Genomic DNA, 20,972 nt, shown 5'->3' with positions numbered 1-20,972 from the left:
ATATATATATATATATATATATATATATATATATAATATAGGGTCTTAGTTAAAAAATAAAGAGAAAATGTGAGAAAACAAGAGTGAGAGAACAAGAGAGAACAAGATAATGTGTGAGAGAACAAGAACTATAGTGTGAGAGAACAATTTAAAAATTAAGAGACAGTGCATGAAAGCACAAGGGATAGTGATGAGAGAACAAAACAGAAAAATATCAATCTTATGTAATCTCGCCAACCCATTGTACATTCTTGTGAATAAAGATTAGTATTGTTATAAGAGAGAGTGCGAGAGAGAACAAGAGAGACAGTGAGAGAACAATATAAATAGTGCGTGAAGTGAGAGAATGGAAGGGTAGCCAGAATGACAAGAATCAAGACCATTGTTGATGGTGAGGATCGGAGCGGGCGCGGAGAAAAACCAGTTCAGGCAATTCTCAACGTTATCCATGAAGTGAGAGTCGTTACCCAACAGCGCGGAGTCTGCGAGTCCATGGCTCCAGGAACCCAACTGCAGATTAATTTAACTAAGACAGTGACAATCTTAATGAGCTAGTTACACAATTTAATGTGTATATCAGTAGTCTTCTATAGCACAAGTGGTTTAAGAACTGGACCGCAACAGTCTACGCGGAGAATTTACAGCTATTTACAGCCACTTATTTTATTTCCTAATCATGCAACCAGCACCATAAGCAGCGGTGGAGAGTTGACAGTCACGTGCACGCGCGCGCACATATACACATTGAACCCAGGTGCATGCAGTTAGACCTGTGACGAGAAGACCCCACGGCACTTCACCTTAGGTTACGGGCTATTCATGCCTATGCCACCTTTTGGGGTGGCTATATCTTCCTCAATTAGAGCTTACGAATAGTACATGATGGAACGTATTTCAAGTATGAGAAAATTCTAAATAGAGTATCTCAAGCCTGATGTTTGAGGTGCATAACAGCGTCTGCAGTAAATGGGGAGACCCTTGATAGTGGCCCTCAAGTAAATTCAGGTATGTTCCAACAACGTTCAGGAGCCTTTAAAGAAGCTTTACCAGACGCTAAAATTAACCAATGTGTGACCCAGGTTCGAGCACGCCTATACGGGAGCCGGTCGGCCGAGCGGACAGCACGTTGGACTTGTGATCCTGTGGTCCTGAGTTCGATCCCAGGCGCCGGCGAGAAACAATGGGCAGAGTTTCTTTCACCCAATGCCACTGTTACCTAGCAGTAAAATAGGTACCTGGGAGTTAGTCAACTGTCACGGGCTGCTTCCTGGGGTGGAGGCCTGGTCGAGGACCGGGCCGCGGGGACACTAAAAAGCCCCGAAATCATCTCAAGATAACCTCAAGATAACGCCCTTGGCATCTAAGAATATAACAAAGAATTATAACTAGAGAAAGTTCAATGATGAATATGCGCAAATATACTTGTTTCCCTACTGTAAAGAGCTACAGAGGCTCAGAGAACCTCACCACACTGGAAGGAAGGATGGAGAAGCAGGATATAGCGGAGGTAGAAATAGCTATAAGCTACTCTATCCCTTTGAGATATATTTCTTTCTTGTCTCAATAAACATACTTGAACTTGAGCACGATATATATATATATATATATATATATATATATATATATATATATATATATATATATATATATATATATATATATATATATATATATATAATGATAATGACATGGGAGAAGCAGGATATATATATAATAATAATGACACGCAATGTTCTAAGCAATGCGACCAAGCATTAATGTTCATATGGAGAAACATTACAGTGAAGGGCACGACTGGAAACAGCATGTTTCTTCTGCACAAGAGAACATTTGCATTTATTACTTATGTCTGGCAAGTGCGCCAGAGTCGTCAGCCAAAAAGTGTTCGTTTAAGTGTTGTCAACACAGGACAGGTTAGGAGAGATGCTGTTATTGTTTAAGTACATTCAATACACAGTTAATCATTACATTGAGTGATAGTTAAAGCTCGGCCTTACAGGCACATCCTATAGCCACCTCTCACACAAAACTAAGTTAAAAGCCATATAGGCCATATACCTCAATGAGTCCCCATGTGTTGATTTCGAGGAGCAAGTGAAAGCCTTTATAATGTATGTAATAATCATTACTTGGCCAGATTTGTTTTCCTCAATCATGTTCAGTGATAATTACTGTATTACAATCATCCGTCATCGCTGTTAGAATTAATTTAACCGACCTTTGCTCCAATGGGGGAGCCGTCAATAAACTTTCTAATTATCGTAATAATTTTTTAAATGTTACATACCTCGCAGTTGAACCAGAAACCAATATAAACCAGTTTGCGTAATATGGAAGGCAAGTCCAGGTAGACAGTAACACACACACACACACCCTCCTCGTCTCACGGCCGACGGGCCACTAACCAACCCACCTTAATTCACAACTTATCTCTGTATCCGCTTCCCCCCAAACTGTTCACATCCCACCACTCGACTGCGGCTTCAGCTTCGACTCTAATATATATATATAATGCTTGCATTTTATAAAACCTATATCCAATGACGCAAGGATGATTCCTACTGCTCGAATATTACTTGTAAATACTGAAAGGATATTGCTTACTTGTTTTGCAGAAAAAGAACATAATTCACTAGTTGCTCATTTGTTACATAAATTAAGGTGCGTATTTTATTATATATTGGAGAACTCCTCTTTCAACTAAACCCTGATGCAAGAATAATGGTTAGAGGGATAGAAGCACTAAACCAGGAGATAGTAAATACAGAATACCGCAGGGAGCCGGTGGCCAAGCAGACAGGACGCTGGGCACGTGATCCTGTGGTCCCGGGTTCGATCCCGGGCGCCGACGAGAAACGATGGACAGAGTTTCTTTCACCCTTTGGCCCTGTTACCTAGCAGTAAATAGGTACCTGTGAGTTAGTTAGCTGTCACGGGCTACTTCCTGGGGTGTGTGTGTGGAGTGAAAAAAAATAGTAGTAGTAGAAACAGGTGATTGACAGTTGAGAGGCGGGCCGAAAGAGCAGAGCTCAACCCCCGCAAGCACAACTAGGTGAATACAGAATATGCGGTCATATTCAAGGAGACATGTTTAAAAGAAAACCGATTTGCCTAATAGGGCAAGTGAATTTCTTTATTTTCAAAATATTGTTTCCAATTGGTTTATTTGTAATATTATTATTATATGATATTAAGAACATCAATTATTGACTTAGTTATGTTAGTTTAGGTTATGTTAAGTTAGGTAGGGTTGGTTAGGTTCGGTCATATATCCACATTAATTCTAACTCACATTAAAGAAAATTAATTCATACATAGTGAAATTGATAACTTTATCATTTCATAAGACAAAAATTAGAAAAGAATATAAATTCAGGAAACTTGGCTTATTAGGCAAATCGGGCCATGCATAGTAGGCCGAGTATTGCATTCTGGCTACTAGGTACAACATATATATATATATATATATATATATATATATATATATATATATATATATATATATATATATATATATATATATATATGTCGTACCTAGTAGCCAGAACTCACTTCTCAGCCTACTATTCAAGGCCCGATTTGCCTAATAAGCCAAGTTTTACTGAATTAATATATTTTCTCTAATTTTTTTCTTATGAAATGATAAAGCTACCCATTTCATTATGTATAAGGTCAATTTTTTTTTATTGGAGTTAAAGTTAACGTAGATATATGACCGAACCTAACCAACCCTACCTAACCTAACCTAACCTATCTTTATAGGTTAGGTTAGGTTAGGTAGCCGAAAACGTTAGGTTAGGTTAGGTTAGGTAGGTTAGGTAGTCGAAAAAACATTAATTTATGAAAACTAGGCTTATTAGGCAAATCGGGCCTTGCATAGTAGGCTGAGAAGTGAGTTCTGGCTACTAGGTACGACATATATATATATATATATATATATATATATATATATATATATATATATATATATATATATATATATATATATATATATATATATGTCGTACCTAATAGCCAGAATGCACTTCTATGCCTACTATTCAAGGCCCGATTTGCCTAATAAGCCAAGTTTTCATGAATTAATATATTTTCTCTAATTTTTTTCTTATGAAATGATAAAGCTACCCATTTCATTATGTATGAGGTCAATGTTTTTTTATTGTAGTTAAAAATAACGTAGATATATGACCGAACCTAACCAACCCTACCTAACCTAACCTAACCTATCTTTATAGGTTAGGTTAGGTTAGGTAGCCGAAAAAGTTAGGTTAGGTTAGGTTAGGTAGGTTAGGTAGTCGAAAAACAATTAATTCATGAAAACTTGGCTTATTAGGCAAATCGGGCCTTGAATAGTAGGCATAGAAGTGCGTTCTGGCTATTAGGTACGACATATATATATATATATATATATATATATATATATATATATATATATATATATATATATGCTAGAAAAAGCCCTTAACCTCTCTCTCGATGACCTACAGTGGAAACAAGCCTCTCTTCCCGTAAGACTTGGGGGCCTCGGAGTTCGAACAGCAACGCAAATCGCTGTTCCAGCCTTCCTGTCCTCCTTATCAGCATCCGACGACCTTGTGAAGGAAATTCTACCTGCCCACTTACATCAGCTGGCAGGTGTACATGATCCCAATTTTACACGCTGTGCCACAGAGTGGGCCTCTTGTGCAGGCCAATCACCTCAACCACCATCCCCAAAATCCCACAAGCAATCCAGCTGGGATGGTCCCATTGTAGACCAAGTTGCTGCAGAGTGCCTGGGTGCTGCAACAACACAACACGACATTGCTCGCCTCACAGCAGTAGCAGCACCACATGCAGGGGATTTCCTGTTAGCAACCCCAATGTCGGCAACTGGCACGCGTCTCACACCACACGCCCTCCGAATTGCTGTGGCCCTCCGCCTTGCTGCCCCAATCCACACCAGATATAGGTGTATTTGCGGCGAGGTGGTGGCTGACAGGTACGGTCACCATGGCCTACTCTGCCAAAGCACAGGGGGATGGCACTCGAGGCACAGCGAAGTTAACGACATCATCAAGAGGAGCCTCACCACAGCTGGATGCCCAGCTGAAAGAGAGCCCCGTTACCTAACGCCCCGTAACTCTGATGCTCTTATCGGTCGCCCAGATGGTATCACAGTGAACCCCTGGAAGAATGGCAAGCAGTTGGTATGGGACTACACGTGCGTATCAACCCTGGCTAACACCTACATTAACCTCAGTGTTGCACAACCAGGTGGCGCTGCCACCCACAGGGAAGCAGCCAAATCCCGTAAGTATAGAGAACTGGATCACCACTACAATTTTGTCCCCATTGCTTCTGAGACGCTCGGCGCCTGGGGTAAAAGTGCTACCAGTTTTTTGAAGGAACTGGGTTCTAGGCTCATTGAAACAACAAGGGACCCGAGAGCTGCAAGCTTTCTTTTCCAGCGCCTCAGTGTGGCGATACAGAGGGGAAATGCGCACTGCATCCAGGGTTCCTGCCCGCCATCTGAGGAGCTGGAGGAACTCGACAACCTATGACAACCATCTTTGTAACCTATATGTAACTCCTTTTTTGTAACAAAGTTCAAATAAAGTAAATATATATGTGTACATACAAAAGAATGGGGGTGGTAGGAGAAGATAATATTAGTGTTCAGTGAGAAACCACAAGGTCTCCTCTGAATACTTTTTATTTTCTTCTCCGAGGCTATGGGTCCCCACATTGGCACCAGAGGTGGTACCCTCACAAACTTTTTATATATATATATATATATATATATATATATATATATATATATATATATATATATATATATATATATATATATATATATATATATTTAGGACGGGATAAGAGAATCTATTACACATTTTGGACAATATTAATACCGTATTAATGTAACCAAACGTAATAAAACCTAACCATGGATAGAGTAAATAATAGCACTAATTATGTAGTCATTCTAAATCCATCAACACAAGGAAATTACTCGAGGACAGTTTGCTAATACAGTATTATACTATATGCACTCTATACATTTTGCAGTTTCTTCAAATGACCTGAATTTAGTCAATATTACATAAAATTTATCAGCAGTTTAATCACTGACACTCGAAAATTGCATCCAAAGACTCTGAATGTGTTTTTATCATGAATTTCAAGATCTGTCATGTGTATTTGTTTATATTTAGGAAATATTTCAATGTGCTATCTCAATACACTTAAATATTTGTTGTCATCATTAACACAAATTATCATGTAACTCCAAGCACTCTAACTCCTGGCTCATGCTACACCAAAGTGTACAGCAACAATGACAAAGGCAAAAACCAGCACTCAGGTGAAAGCAGACAGTGGAGTCAGGGGAAGGGAATGATAGAGCAACCCCACACACTACCATCAGGACACAACTGACAGTGGAGTGACCGGCTCACTGTGGGCCAAATGAGTGGGGGAGACGGGACAAATAAGCTGGCATTAATTTCACCAATTTTTGATTGTTTGTTTATACCAGTATATTTTTTGGAGGATGTTCTTAAAGCAGTTCTGGAGGCTGAGGTCTCGTTTGAAGCCAGTAGTGGTTTGCCTTGTTTCCCTGACTTTTTGAGTGTCTCTCTCAATGGGTGGCATTGATGAATTACTTAATACATAAATGCTAATGCTCTCTGCACCTCTTTGAGGAGGGCCAGGTTTTGGCACTGGTCCTCGGTAGGCCTATAGAAATCTGCAACTGATGGACCTGATAGTATTACACACTATCATAGATAGTAGCTCTGGGTAGGGAAGGGAGCCACAATTGGCTCCTCCTCCAAAAAAATAATAATATTGTGTCTGAGTGCATAGCCTAGTATTTTGGAGGGAGGAGGAAATTACCAGGGAAAAGTGCCAAGCCATTGCGGATATATAGCACTTCGAAGGGGGTCAGAATAAGGATTTGGGATGGGAGGAGGGAAGGAATGGTGCATAACCACTTGGACGGTCGGGGATTGAACGCCGACCTGCATGAAGCGAGACCGTCCCTTTACCGTCCAGCCAAAGTGGCTGGATTTTGGAAAAAAATTGTGTGTTCAATATAAAGGTATATTAAAACAATGATTCAGGTAATATATTTTTTTATTAATTTACAATATAAACACCATATTCTGAAATTAGACTTGTATAGTGAGAATTGTTATATTATGACAATGTGGATATATTTCTCTGGTAATTTGATTTTGAAATTGTAGATTTTGGTTAACATCAATCCATGGAATGTGTACATTAAATATATAATCTCCTTTTCAAATTTATTACTCCATGAATCTCTAGAAATTCTATCCTTATCACTTGCATAGAAAATCCTGGATCTCAATATGAAAAATGTCCTGCAAGTACAAGATGACATTGAGATTAATGTTTATGATATGATTAGAAGACCAGATAACTTGGAAACATGAAAGTACTGAATACACAGCTGATATGGTTTATTGATGTAACATATACAGCTGGTATGGTTTATTGATGTAACATACAACCGTTACAGTTTAATGATATAACATATACAGCTGTTATGGTTTAATGATGTATCATTAAACTGTAATGGCTGTATACGTTACCTCATTAAAACATAACAGCTGTATATGTTACATCATTAAATCATAACAGTTGAGTATGTTATAACATATACAGCTGTTATGGTTTAATGATGTAACATATACAGCTGTTATGGTTTAATGATGTAACATATAAAGCTGTTATGGTTTAATGATGTAACATATACAGCTGTTATGGTTTAATGACAAATTTAAAAATTTTCAGCGTCAACAAAAATGGAAAATAAAATAATCCACATGTTAAGATTAACTCCCTATGCATTTAACTCAACTTTATCAAATTATTGAAACAAAAAATCTACTCTTTAAATACAATAGTTTACACCAAGAAATCAGCATGTGTGCCACATGCTGATTTTAAAGACTCGGTGCATTTTTTAGCTGTTATAATTGTCACTATTATCCCTGAATTAAAATTCTAATAAATACAATATTTTGATGTACAGTATATACAGCAATGAGTCACAATCTGGTTCTAGTCAACACTGCAAGTCATATCTGAACATCACCACTACATTGATGTAAACTGCTTCAAAACTGGCCATGTCATGCACACATTGACTGTATGTATATAGTGAGGTCTTCTTGTATGTGAAATACCCTAGCTAAGATCCACACCAGGAATAAAGCTTAGTCTAATGCTACATCTAATATACATGTGTGTCAGGCTATCAGATATGCTAGTCACTGTTATTACAAAATTAGCAAAATAAATTGATCTGGACTTAGTTTTAATCAGTCATAACTTGCACAAGACCTCCAGGCCTATCAAAATGACTACAACTGCATACAAACAAAACTCACACACTAATAAAATAATATTTGACAATTAATATAAATTATATAAATATTAAAAATTTCTCTTATTAAAACAAAGTGTAATTTTGTTCATCATACATTTACACTTGCATCTCTCATTTTCCAACACCATTGCCACACAAACAAGGAAATACTGGTGAACCTTCCACAAAACTACACAAGATTTTAGATAAATTTACATTCACTCTGATAACTCCACTATAGAGCTCCTACACTACATTATATTATAGGCATTTACACTACTGTTATTAAATTGAGAAAACTCCTTATCTATTTAAGTGAGGATAGTTAATATTGAAGAAGCATCAATGGCAATGTAAGCCTTGGAAGTGAAACATCACAAATCTTGTTTCAGTCACTACCATAATTGTGTATTTTAAACAGTGGACATTACACTTCCTTTGTATAGTAAAGAAAACTAATAGGAATCCATGTAATATAACAATGTCATAGAAAGAGAGACATTTTTGCCAAGAAAATTATACATCTTGTCATGTTTCCATCTACTATAATGCCTTCAGTACAAGCAAGTGACAACTCTCATCTTGTACATAACATGGATGGTTCATGATTTAGTCACCTGCCATGAAGCACTTGACACATTTCTGCATTCAACACCTCAGCACAACAGACACTTTCAGAATTTCCTAATTTTTTTGTGATATTATAATTTTAAATACTCTTTAAAGTCTAATTTATTTTACTCTTTTAAAACTATGCTTATTTCTATTCTGATCAATATGCATGTGTATATTTGTGCCTGCAGGATTGAGCTCTTAGCTCTTGGACCTTGCCTTCCTACCTGTCAGTTGTCTAATGTAGAATACTGAATATCAATAAATTTTTCTGTCATGTGTATTATATATTTCTCTCTCTCTTTTGCTGCCTGCTTGTGCATTTGTGTGTGTAATTACCTAAGTGAAGTTACAGGATGAGAGCTATGCTTATGGTGTCCTCTATTCCCAGTACTTTCACATAACACTTTGAAACTACTGACGGTTTTGGCCTCCACCACTTTCTTACTTAACTTGTTCCAACCGTCTACCACTCTGTTTGCAAAATAAAACTTTCTAATATTTTTTCAGCACCTTTGTTTCCTTAGCTAGAATCTATAACCTCTTGTTCTTGAGGCTGCCGGTTTCAGGAATTTCTCTTGTCAATTTGGTCAATTCCTGTTATTATTTTGTAAGTGGCGATCCTTTCGCCTCTTTTTCTTCTATCTTCAAGTTTTGGCATATTTAATGCTTCTAGCCTCTCTTCATAAATCTTATTTTTCAATGCTGGAAGCCATTTTCTAGTATGCTTTGCACTTTTTCAGTTAATTGATGTGCTTCTTGAGATATGGGCACCATAAAACTGCTGCATATTCCAATTTTGGTCTCTCAAAAGACATGAACAGTTTCTCTAGTATTTCACCATCCATGTAAGTAAATGCAATTCTGAAGTTGGAATGCACAGCATATGCTCCTCAGCATATGCTCATTCAATGTTCTTTATGTGTGTTCCACTAGTGACTCTACTATCCAGAACCACCCCTAGATCTCTCTCTTGTTACAGTTCTTCAAGTCCTTTCCTCATAATTTGTAGGTTGTGAAAAAATTACACATTAAAATAATTTGTAATTATTTTAATTACAATTGGCAATTAGGCACAACATATATGCATATGTTGTACCTAATTGCCAGAATGCACTACTTGGCCTACTATGGAAGGCCCAATTTGCCTACAAAGCCAAGTTTTCCTGAAATTATATATTTTTCTAAATTATTTGTTTATGGAATGATAAAGCTTTTCATTACATGATTTTATTTTTTTTAATTTAGGCTAAAACTAACAGATATATGACCAAACCTAACCTACCTAACCTAACTAAGTCAGTAATACATGTTCCTAATTTGTTCACCTAAACAAATTAAAAAAAAAAAAATTTGAAGATGAAAATCACTCTACCTGTTAGGCAAGTTGGGCCTTACATTCTAGCCCAAGTAGTGCATTCTGGCTATTAGATATGACACTGTGTGTGTGTGTGTGTGTAATTACCTAAATGTAGTTACAGGATGAGAGCTACGCTCGTGGTGTCCCGTCTTCCCAGTACTTTGTCATATAACGCTTTGAAACTACTGGCGGTTTTGGCCTCCAATTGTGTGCATGTGTGTGTGTGTATGTGTGTGTGTACTCATCTATTTGTGCCTGCAGGATTGAGCATTGACACTTGGATCCCACCTTACTAACCATTGGTTGTTTATAGCAATGACTCCTGTCCTATTTCCCTATCATATCTAGTTTTAAAATTATGAACAGAGTTTGCTTCCACAACTTGCTCCTTTAGTTCATTCCATTTTTTCCCACTACACTCATGCTAAAAGAAAACTCCTTAACATCTCTGTGACTCATCTGAGTTTCCAGCTTCCACCCATGTCCCCTCATTTTGCTAATATTCAGTATGAACATTTCGTCTATTTCCATATTTCAGACGGTTGGAACAAATTAGGTGAGAAGGTGGTGGAAACCATCAGTAATTTCAAAGCGTTATATGACAAAGAGTGCTGGGAAAACGGGACACCACGAGCGTAGCTCTCATCCTGTAACTACACTTAGGTAATTACACACACTGTTCATTAATTTTTATTTAGCTCCAATTTCTAGGCGGATACTATTTTCAAACAAGATAGATTTATATGAGAAACTTTGAAACAAAAAACAAACCGTTGTACAAGCCATTTAAATAATTTGACAATACATAAAATTATACATGTTCAGCACAATATTTTTCAAAAATTCATAAAAGCTTGTCATGAGCACATGTTCAAAAAGAGCGTTCAGAAGTGCTATACATGTAGTCATAACGCATTCACTCTCCCTCATAAGAGACTTTATAATACCTTAGGTAGAAACTAAATTACCTCCCCCGCCCAAAAAAAAAAGTGTTGAATGTAATGCACTGCCTCTTTCTGGTAGAGTCCTGGTGACTCCTTGAAGCTATCGTTCTCACACTGTCACATCAGCCATAGGAGTCCTGATAGGCCTACTCGGGAATAGAGCCTGAACCTCCCCTCACAGAGGTATGGCGAGCTGGGGGATTATTACTGGGGGAGGGAGCTGGTCGGCCGAGCAGACAGCACGCTGGACTTGTGATCCTGTGGTCCCGGGTTCCATCCCGGGCGCCGGCGAGAAACAATGGGCAGAGTTTCTTTCACCCTATGCCCCTGTTACCTAGCAGTAAAATAGGTACCTGTCTGTTAGTCAGCTGTCACGGGCTGCTTCCTGGGGGTGGAGGCCTGGTCGAGGACTGGGCCGCGGGGACACTAAAGCCCCGAAATCATCTCAAGATAACCTCAAGATACTATTACACACTGAGAAAGCACCCAGAAAGTAAACAAAACATTACATAAAACTGCCAGGTTCACCTATATGATGCACCAAAACAGCCAACAGGCTCCCTAAAAGATTTATTCAAATCCAAATGTTCATTTGTAACTAAGTTTGAATCCCCTAAGGAGCAATGCTGCCAACAGGTTGTCCCAGGAGCTCCCGGCTTCCAGCCAGTTATGATTCAGTCCAGAGTAGTTAGACCATGAACCAACATACTTGGTAGGGGGAAAAGGAGCCTAGCAGTTACTGTGACTACCAGGACGAGGCAATTTCATTGCATTTAATGATGGTTTTCTGGAGGAGCTCCCCAGTGACTCCCTGAACCTATCTACCAAGAGAAAAAGGAAAGCATGGGACTTACCAACGATGTGGAAAGGTGGTAACAACAAACTTGAATGGTCCACAATTGACTTGAGAATGGTCCAGGACGGACTAAAACGTCGTCGTCCCTTCATTTTCTAGTGTGTGGTTTGGTCAACATATTTCAGCCACGTTATTGTGACTCATCATCTGCGAACGAAGATGAGACACAAGGCCAAGAAACCCGGCCCAGGGCAACACAAGCCTGACTGGGACCTGGAACATTGACCACATACTAAGCCACCAAGACCCTGTTAGACCTCCAAAACCCCCAAGCCTGAATATCAGCCCATGATATGATAGCAAAAATAGTGGCCAAAGCCGTGAATGTGCGAACATCAAGGGCCTGAGAGTAGCCTGCAGATTGGTTAGCTTTAATAACAACCTGTGATGAACATGCCTTAGAACAGGGAACCAGGATAATAGGATCAACAAATAAGGTGTCAGATAGTGATGAAATGCAGCAACCAGATATAACAAATAATGCACATTTGTCTGGACAAATCAAGCATCAATCAATAAAAGACCCCTCTAGAAGATTGCAACTAAAAAAAAGCCCACCAGGGCCAAAAGAACAGAACCCATGCCTCCAGTGCAGATCATAAAGCTCCCCAAGCCTACAACAGGAGGCAAGGGCCAATAAAAGTAATGCCTTAAGAAAAATATCCTGGACTGAAGAGGGCAATTATGAACTGTGGGAATGAAAGAAATGCCAACATCCTATCGAGATACCAACACAACACAGGAGCAGCACGAGCCATCTGTAGGTGAAAGAATGCAAAAGACAACTTGTGAAACAGAGCCAGTGTCAATGCTGAATGCTAGTAAGTGCAGCCCTGTCAAAGTAAAGTAATAAGAATCAACATTCTTAGGCACAAGATGCCAATCAATAAACAACCAGGATGAAAAGGAGAAAACCACAAGAATAGACACTGAAGATGACGAAGAGACAAGGAGGTAAAAAGAGCACCAGGGAACTTCATACTGTTACTACCCTGAAAGACACAGGTGGAACAACCAACAATTTAGCCACCTGTGCACCATACAAATGAGGATAAACTTGCCACAGAAACTCCAGATACATAAATCAGTAGGGAAGGTCAAATCATTAAGGTATGTCACTGGGCTTATGTGCTGAATGAGGTGGAGGAGCAGAAAATGCTTGGGTTCAGATGTTGGCCTGAAACCAAGGCTGAGCCATCTACCAAGGGCCCAGAAGGATAACCTTGCCTGAGTCCGTCTCCAGCCTGGACACTACCTGGAGCAACAACTGAACCAGAAGGAAAAGATAAATATACCTCCACCACAACCATTCCCAGCAAAAGGCATCTACTATAATTGGTAAACAGCAAGTAGGAAGGAAACTGCTGGTTCCACATAGATGCAAAGAAGTCTGCCCCAGGACAACCAAATGTTTTGCAAAACCAACAGAAGGATGCATCATTGACAGTCCACTCCGTGGAAATGGGAAGAAATGAGATAAGCTGTCCGTGAGAACATTGGACACACACCATGTGAACTGCACTGAGGACCAAACCCCCGAGAAGCCAGAAGCCGTGCTACTCAGGATGTCCAGTTCCAACGAGGGAAAGACAGAAGCGACCTCTCGCAGTTCAGCAAATGAACCACTGGGAAGCTGTCAGAATGGAAGCAGAGTATGGAGCCTGGAGGAAGACTCCTCCTCCAAGAGGCCTGCCACAAACTCGCATACTGTGCTATGCGCCTAATAGAGCGGACCTGACCACCAACTCTGGGAGGCCTGGTTAGCGCTGGTCACAAGGCCCCAAACCAGAGCTGAAGCCAGTGATGCAAGATGTCCACGGAACAACCGTGGACATCTTCAAGAGGAAACTAGATTGTTTCCTCCAAGGCGTGCCGGACCAACCGGGCTGTGGTGGGTATGTGGGCCTGAGAGCCGCACCAAGCAACAGCCTAGTGGACCAAACTCTCACAAGTCAAGCCTGGCCTCAAGCCGGGCTTGGGGAGTAGAAGAACTCCCAGAACCCCATCAACCAGGTATCAACCAGGTAAAGATGGCAAAAGGCAGTAACACAGAAACATCTGGAAATAAGATGTTTCTGCTGAACCACACCAGCACAGAAAGAGGAGAAGCAAACTTAAACCAGAAAGACACCAGCCCCTCTAAATCTGGTCCCCCTAAACATCACAGGGCCAACTCCAGAGCATCAAATCAAACTACATGCCACAAACCACAAATGTGGGGGAAAACAAGCTCACAAAGTAGCTTATCTTGTTACCTGATAAGTCTTCTGTCTTGAGGCAGGGTCAAATAATATAGACAACAATGACCGCAAATGTCATAGGACTCAGGGTCGAAGGTGTCACTGACTCAGCAGGCAGCATGTAGACAGAATGACTGTCATCATGTAGCAAGGCTGCTGAGCACCTTTCAAAGTCCCATATAGCGAAAGCTGGCTCAGCGCATTGTGTCACGAAATGAGGCAACGTAGCCTTGGCTACCTTCATATGAGAGTTGTTCCTGGGCTTTCCCTCCACGACCAAAGGCAAATATTCCTATGCGAGGATAGAATAAAATGTGCAGATAAAGGTGATTAAAAATGTAAGAAATAATTAAGGGGAGAGATTGAGAGTCAAAAGGAAATATTGTGAGGATGAAGAATCAAGAGGCAATCCCCTTTCTCCTCTATGAAGTGGAAATTTCCAGGGAGACCTGTGGACCAGTAAGTTCAAAACAAAATGTAGTGTGTCTGGACCAATCACTGTCTTAGGAGAAGGTGATGTCACTGTGACGCCCACGGGTGGGAAAACTGCCACTTTACCTCCATGATTCGAGAGTAGCCAGATGCCTATAGCTCTTCCCATTTCCTGAACTCGTTTCAACACTTGTATACCCATGAAATGAACCGAACCAAACTTACGTCAAGGCTGGGACGATCAGGAAGATGGTATTAGCAGCTGTTCTTGATAAATTGCCTGGTTTGCCGGGATGATGAATAAAGATGAGCTGAGGGTGTGTCACATAGTGGCAACTGGTAGATTGACCCACTGAGGTGGTCACGTGTTGTCAAAAGGATGGCGTTCCTCATTTGTCGCACCTTGATAGGAGAGGTGGGGACTGGTGAATACTGTACTGAAGTTCACTGTGGCACTGAGACCACAGCGAGGTACACACAGGAGATGAACGAAGATATCCAGGAGCTGGAGAGGAGCGGCTCAGCTACCGACAAATGTGTATGAATACCACCACCCAGTAGACAGGGAATGGGGATACACACTGTGGAGGTATGCCAATAGGGACTAAAAGATAATGGGCCAGTAGTGGTTTTATGGAGAAACTATAGTGGAAACAGCAGGACTAAGAAAATTCCTAGAGGCCGGAGGCCATCAGCCAAGAGAATGGCTGTGTGGAAGTGTTACCAAGATAAGGAGTAACTTGTGTTCTGGATGGTTGGAAGGAACCAGCCCTTAAAGTGCTACTTTGAGGTTTTATAAAAAGGGAGCCAAGAGGTAGCACAGGTGCCTAATGGGGGTCACCAAAGTTCTGTGAGAGTGAGGGACAAATAATGAGGTTCCTGAATATTAGGGAGTCCATGAGTGAGGCAGTGGCCCAAAATTAACACTTTCGCGCCCCGGGTGTGCGCGCCGCAAACTTTGACGTCATGCTCCTGGCGGTTCGGGTGAGCGTGGGCACGCGGCGCGACCGAAATGTGTATACTCGTTTCAGAGGAAACAAATCCACAAGGGCCGTGACGAGGATTCGAACCTTTGTCCAGGAGCATCCCAGACACTGCCTTAATCGACTGAGCTACGACAGCGTAAAAGAGTTGAAACCTTGTGGATTTGTTCATTTGATGTATCACGTTAGTGTGATTTCTGTGTGTAAACTCGTTTCAGTTTCTCACCTTAATTCTCGTGCTACATCGTTCGTTTTGGTATCATTGTGTTCACAATAGAATTTTCTACAGGTGTATATGCATATAAGATCCAAACGCCCAGTGTGACTCCCCACAGCAAAGCCTAGTCTTCAAAAGTTACCCACAAAATCAGTAAAATGTGTATACCCGTTTCAGTTTTCTCACCTTAATTCTCGTACTATGTCATTTGTTTTGGTATTTGGTATGTGTTTGCAATTAAATTCCCTGCAGATGTATATGCATATATTGTCCAAAAGCCCAGCATAACTCCCCTTAGCAAAGTCTAAAGTTACCTGTGAACGAGCACCAATTGCAACCTAATGTGTATACTCGTTCAGTTTGATAACATAAATTTTCGTATTACGTCTTTCATTTTGGTCTCAAATTGTTCACAATATAAAGGCGCGTATTTTAAAACTAGTCCCATAATAATAGAGCAATAAATGGAATTTTAACAAATATTTTAAATTTTGGACATTTGGAAACACAAAATTATTTATATCTTTTCAGTGTTTTGACATCAATTTTCGTGTTACATCTTTCATTTGGGTATCAAATTGTGTGTACTCTAAAGGCGCTCATTTTAAAACCACTCCCAGATTGATTGGATACAATTACATTTTTTAACAAATATTTTAAAATGTGGACGCCGCTCGCGTTACCGGCTCGGACTCAAGAGAAAAATTGTGGACGCCAGGGGCGTTAAAAGAATGTGAAAGTTTTAAGTACCAGGGCGTGTGGTTGGAAGGCATCCCTGTGAGGTAGACCGAGTAACAAAATAAATTATATATATAACATCACAGATAAATGGACTAGTGGGGAAAATCCAGGCAGCGTGAGAGTATCTGGCAACTGTCTCGGAGAACAGGTGTTGCCAGTCCTATGAGAAACAAGTTATAAAAATTCCCAACCTGAAGATTTAATTTAGTGGAACTGCTTTTATCCATAGTTGGAGTGGGATACAGTGAATAATTCTGATCAGATCTCAAAGAGACAAATCTATGGATACCTCACATGATTATATTCAGATGATAAATAACCAAAAGACTACGTAGCAAGCAGCCCATAGACTACTGGTGATATTACTAGGAGAATTTTTTTGTTATATATTATCTATTATCACAAAGGGTTAGATTATTTCCAGGCAATATATATATGTATATATGTATACGCATATATTAGAGGATAGATGACACAGTGTGTGGCGATGCAAGGCTATCTTGAGGTTACCTTGAGGTGCTTCCGGGGCTTAGCGTCCCTGCGGCCCGGTCGTCGACCAGGCCTCCTGGTTGCAAGGCTGGAGAAAGATTTAAATCTTTGAATGTATTGGCAGCAGGTTTTCATTTAGACATGTTTCAATGAATATGATTGCATATTCTGTATTGATTATTTTCTTGTTTAGGGCTTCTATCCCTTTGACTAGTGCTCTTGCATCTTGGTTTAACTGGAAGAGGATTTCTCCAAATGTCATTTTTGTTCGAGGTAAACTAAAAGAAATAATTAACTGTAGTATGTATAATACACTTATTATAAATTTACACAATGTTTTGAACCTACATGGTTCAATCTCAAGTGAATGGGACAGTACTGGAGCGTATTGGATTTATACTATTAGGGAGGTCAGGTACATGTAAATACAAATAATTGAAAAATAAGGCGTAGAGGGGGGTGAAGAATAAAGCGTAAAAGGGTGAAGAATAAGGTGAAAAAAAAGGAAGGGGATCATATTCCAAGATTAATCAGGTGTAGTGGCCCTGGTGTTTTGAGCATTTCCAACTTATCTTGGAAATGAAGTGGAACTTGCTACTGGCTTGGGCAACATGGGAAAGTCATAGTGCTCTGACATCAGCAACAGAATTGAATCAGGCTGGAAAATGGGAGCACATGGGAGGCCACTGGGAAGTTTGACCTTAGTTTTAAGTGAACCATTTGGATTTGAGTGAAGCTTTTGCAGAGTCTGTTAGTTATTTCAGTGCTTCATATAGGTGAATCTTGCAGTTGTTTATATTGCTTCACTCTCTGAATGCTTTCTTGGTGTCAGAGATCATAAAAATACCCAGCTGTCTGTGCAAAGTGAAGGGGCAAGGTTTAGACTTTGGTCTCCAGTAGGCTAACAGGACTCCTATTGCAGATGTGACTCGGTATGCAAAGCCATCTCAGCGAGATAGCTACAGGAAGTCACCGGAGGCACCCCAAGAAAACCAGTATGAGTAAATCTGGATACTGTAACAGTTCAGGATATACAAACCAGTTCTTTGTAATCCAGCCTTATACTGCTGAAGTAATCTGTTAGGATTACAGATACTCAAGTTCCTTTTATGGCAACTCAGAACAGGGCAGCCATCTATATTATTAATAATAATGAAACAGCTGGCATTCACCCTTTGGATTTTTGAAACAGTTGAGTATGTCATATAAACTATGAACATAAACAGCCAAATGTAAACTCATGTGTGGTATATGTGAAGGGATCAGCAAAGATGAGCAGATGTAAAGATTTTAGGAAGACTTAAGTTGCTGACTGCAGCTTTACACATCTTGTAGTGACAATTTGCTCACTCAGCTGATCTCTTTACATATCCATTACACGCCCTCATGGCTTGAATTTAACAAGAGGGATGTTTTTTGAGCCGAGGCACTTGTCACACACCCATTCTGCATAAACTTCCCCCGTCAGCAGATGATACGCTCCTTCTGTTAGTCCTGTACATACTCTGAAACATAAAATCAACCATTTACAAGAATTCAAATAAACAAGTAATATACATATTTTGGCATTTTAACATACAGTATAAGAACCATTCATAGATAATTACTGTACATACTGTATTACTATTATTTCAATAAGAATAACTGCAATAATATGCAGGAATGTTACCAAAATACATGTTTTCACACCTTACAAAACTAACAAACAACATGGAAATTCCATTTTAGGAATGAGGAAACTTAGTTTTCTTCAATTCACTCTTGTGACTAATAGTCTATACTGTGCTTTAATTCACTCTTGTGACTAAGTTGTGAGGGGAAACAAACAACAGCAACAGCGTAAGTACAACAACCAAGCTTGAGCCTTTATCATCATCAACAGTACCAAAATTTCAGCCCATCCTCCTGTTTTGGTAGTACTTATAGTAACAATGAGAACCACAGTACTGTATATATACCAACGTACAACGAAATTATAATGTAGAATTCTGAACTATTGAGTTGGACAAACCGGAAAACAATTTTTTATTTGTGTTGATTTGACAAACTAAACTAACCTAACCTAACCTTCCTAGGTTAATACACGATATATGAGGGCACACACACGTACAGTACAGTACATGTGTGTGCTATACTAGGACTAGGATTATTTGTGTTTTAGCTTTATTTATTTTAAAAAAATTCCTTACTAGTCAGTAAACTACTGTCTAAAAGCTAAGAACATACAAATTCTGACTATTGACGATCGTCATAATAGGTACTATTTAAACAGGAGGATGGGTTGCAAAACTTCCCATTTTCAAGTAATGGAGAGGTATCAACTCAGAGGAGAGAGGGAAAACAGTGTAAGATTTGAAGGCTAAATATATTCAAACACAACACTATAGACCACATCTTATACATTACAAGCATTACAAAGAACAGCATCACTACACATCAGCAGATCATCCAGACCAGCATCCCAATGCTTAATAAGACTAGGTGGAGAGTGTTTCTCCTGAGCTGTGATATACCAACATTCAATACCTTTACACAAACTGCTGCAACCAAGCCTTGTTCCATACCACTTCTTGTGTACTGCTGACAATCCCCACTTTATACCTAAACATTCACACACACACACACCCACCTGTGTACAGGAATTGTAGCAGATGTGTGGAAAAAGGCTAACATAGTTCCAATCTACAAAAGTGGCAGCAGGGAAGACCTCCCCCCCCCTCAATTATAGACCTGTATCATTGACAAGTGTAATAGTCAAAATATTGGAAAAAATAATAAAAACTAAAGGGGTAGAACACCTGGAGAGAAATGATATAATATCAGACAGACAGTATGGTTTTCGATCTGCAAGATCCTGTGTATTGAATTTACTCAGTTTCTATGATCGTGCAACAGAGATTTTACAGGAAAGAGATGGTTGGGTTGACTGCATGGAGTCCATATCTAGTCAATCGTAAGACTAAACTGGAAAAGGTTCCACTCTTTGCCACCAGACTAATACCCGAACTGAGGGGTATGAGTTACGAGTAGAGACTACGGGAATTAAACCTCACATCACTGGGAGACAGAAGAGTTAGAGGGAACATGATCACCACATACAAGATTCTCAGAGGAATTGATAGAGTAGATAAAAACAGGCTATTTACCACAAGGGGTACACGCACTAGGGAACACAGGTGGAAACTGAGCGCCCAAATGAGCCATAGAGACATCAGAAAGAATTTTTTCTGTGTCAGAGTAGTAGACATATGGAATGCATTAGGAAGTGATGTGGTGGAGGCTGATTCCATACACAGCTTCAAGTGTAGATATGATAGAGCCCAGTAGGCTTAGGAACCTGTACATTCGTTGATTGACAGTTAATAGGCGGGGACCAAAGAGCCAGAGCTCAACCCCCGCAAGCACAATTAGGTAAGGACAATTAGATAAGTACACAGGAAAGGCTACGGGAAATGCAACTTACGACACTGGAAGACAGAAGAGTAAGGGGAGACATGATCACTACCTACAAAATCCTCAGGGGAATTGACAGGGTAGACTAGGATAAACTATTCAACACTGGTGGTACGCGATCAAGGGGACACATGTAGAAACTGAGTACCCAAATGAGCCACAGGGATGTTAGAAACAACTTTTTCAGTGTCAGAGTATTGAACAGGTGGAATGCATTAGGCAGTGATGTGGTGGAGGCTGACTCCATACACTGTTTTAAATGTAG

The 20,972-nt window shown here is 39.8% G+C and overlaps 2 protein-coding genes across 9 annotated transcripts in view; both read right to left on the bottom strand.

Annotated features, from left to right (window-relative positions):
* Window positions 1–2,424, bottom strand: part of LOC123745405 (uncharacterized) — a 37,189-nt gene extending 34,765 nt beyond the window's left edge. For 2 of the 3 annotated variants that reach the window (XM_069321882.1, XM_045725942.2), the window contains exon 1: window positions 2,288–2,411. The gene's annotated coding sequence lies outside the window, so the exon portion shown is untranslated. Of the gene's footprint in view, window positions 1–2,287 lie in introns of all 3 variants that reach the window. The other variant, XM_045725934.2, reaches the window with a different exon arrangement.
* A 4,677-nt stretch (window positions 2,425–7,101) lies between these two features.
* Window positions 7,102–20,972, bottom strand: part of pygo (pygopus family PHD finger) — an 85,801-nt gene continuing 71,930 nt past the window's right edge. For all 6 annotated transcript variants that reach the window (XM_045725903.2, XM_045725893.2, XM_045725886.2 and 3 more), the window contains one exon: window positions 7,102–18,759. In XM_045725903.2, coding sequence (XP_045581859.1) covers window positions 18,639–18,759 — 121 coding nt within the window. In that variant the 3' untranslated portion in view covers window positions 7,102–18,638. The remainder of the gene's footprint in view (window positions 18,760–20,972) is intronic.

The sequence above is a fragment of the Procambarus clarkii genome, chromosome 10, assembly GCF_040958095.1.
Source record: "Procambarus clarkii isolate CNS0578487 chromosome 10, FALCON_Pclarkii_2.0, whole genome shotgun sequence".
NCBI classification, from domain to species: Eukaryota; Metazoa; Arthropoda; class Malacostraca; order Decapoda; family Cambaridae; genus Procambarus; species Procambarus clarkii.
This window is presented reverse-complemented; position numbering and strand designations above follow the sequence as displayed.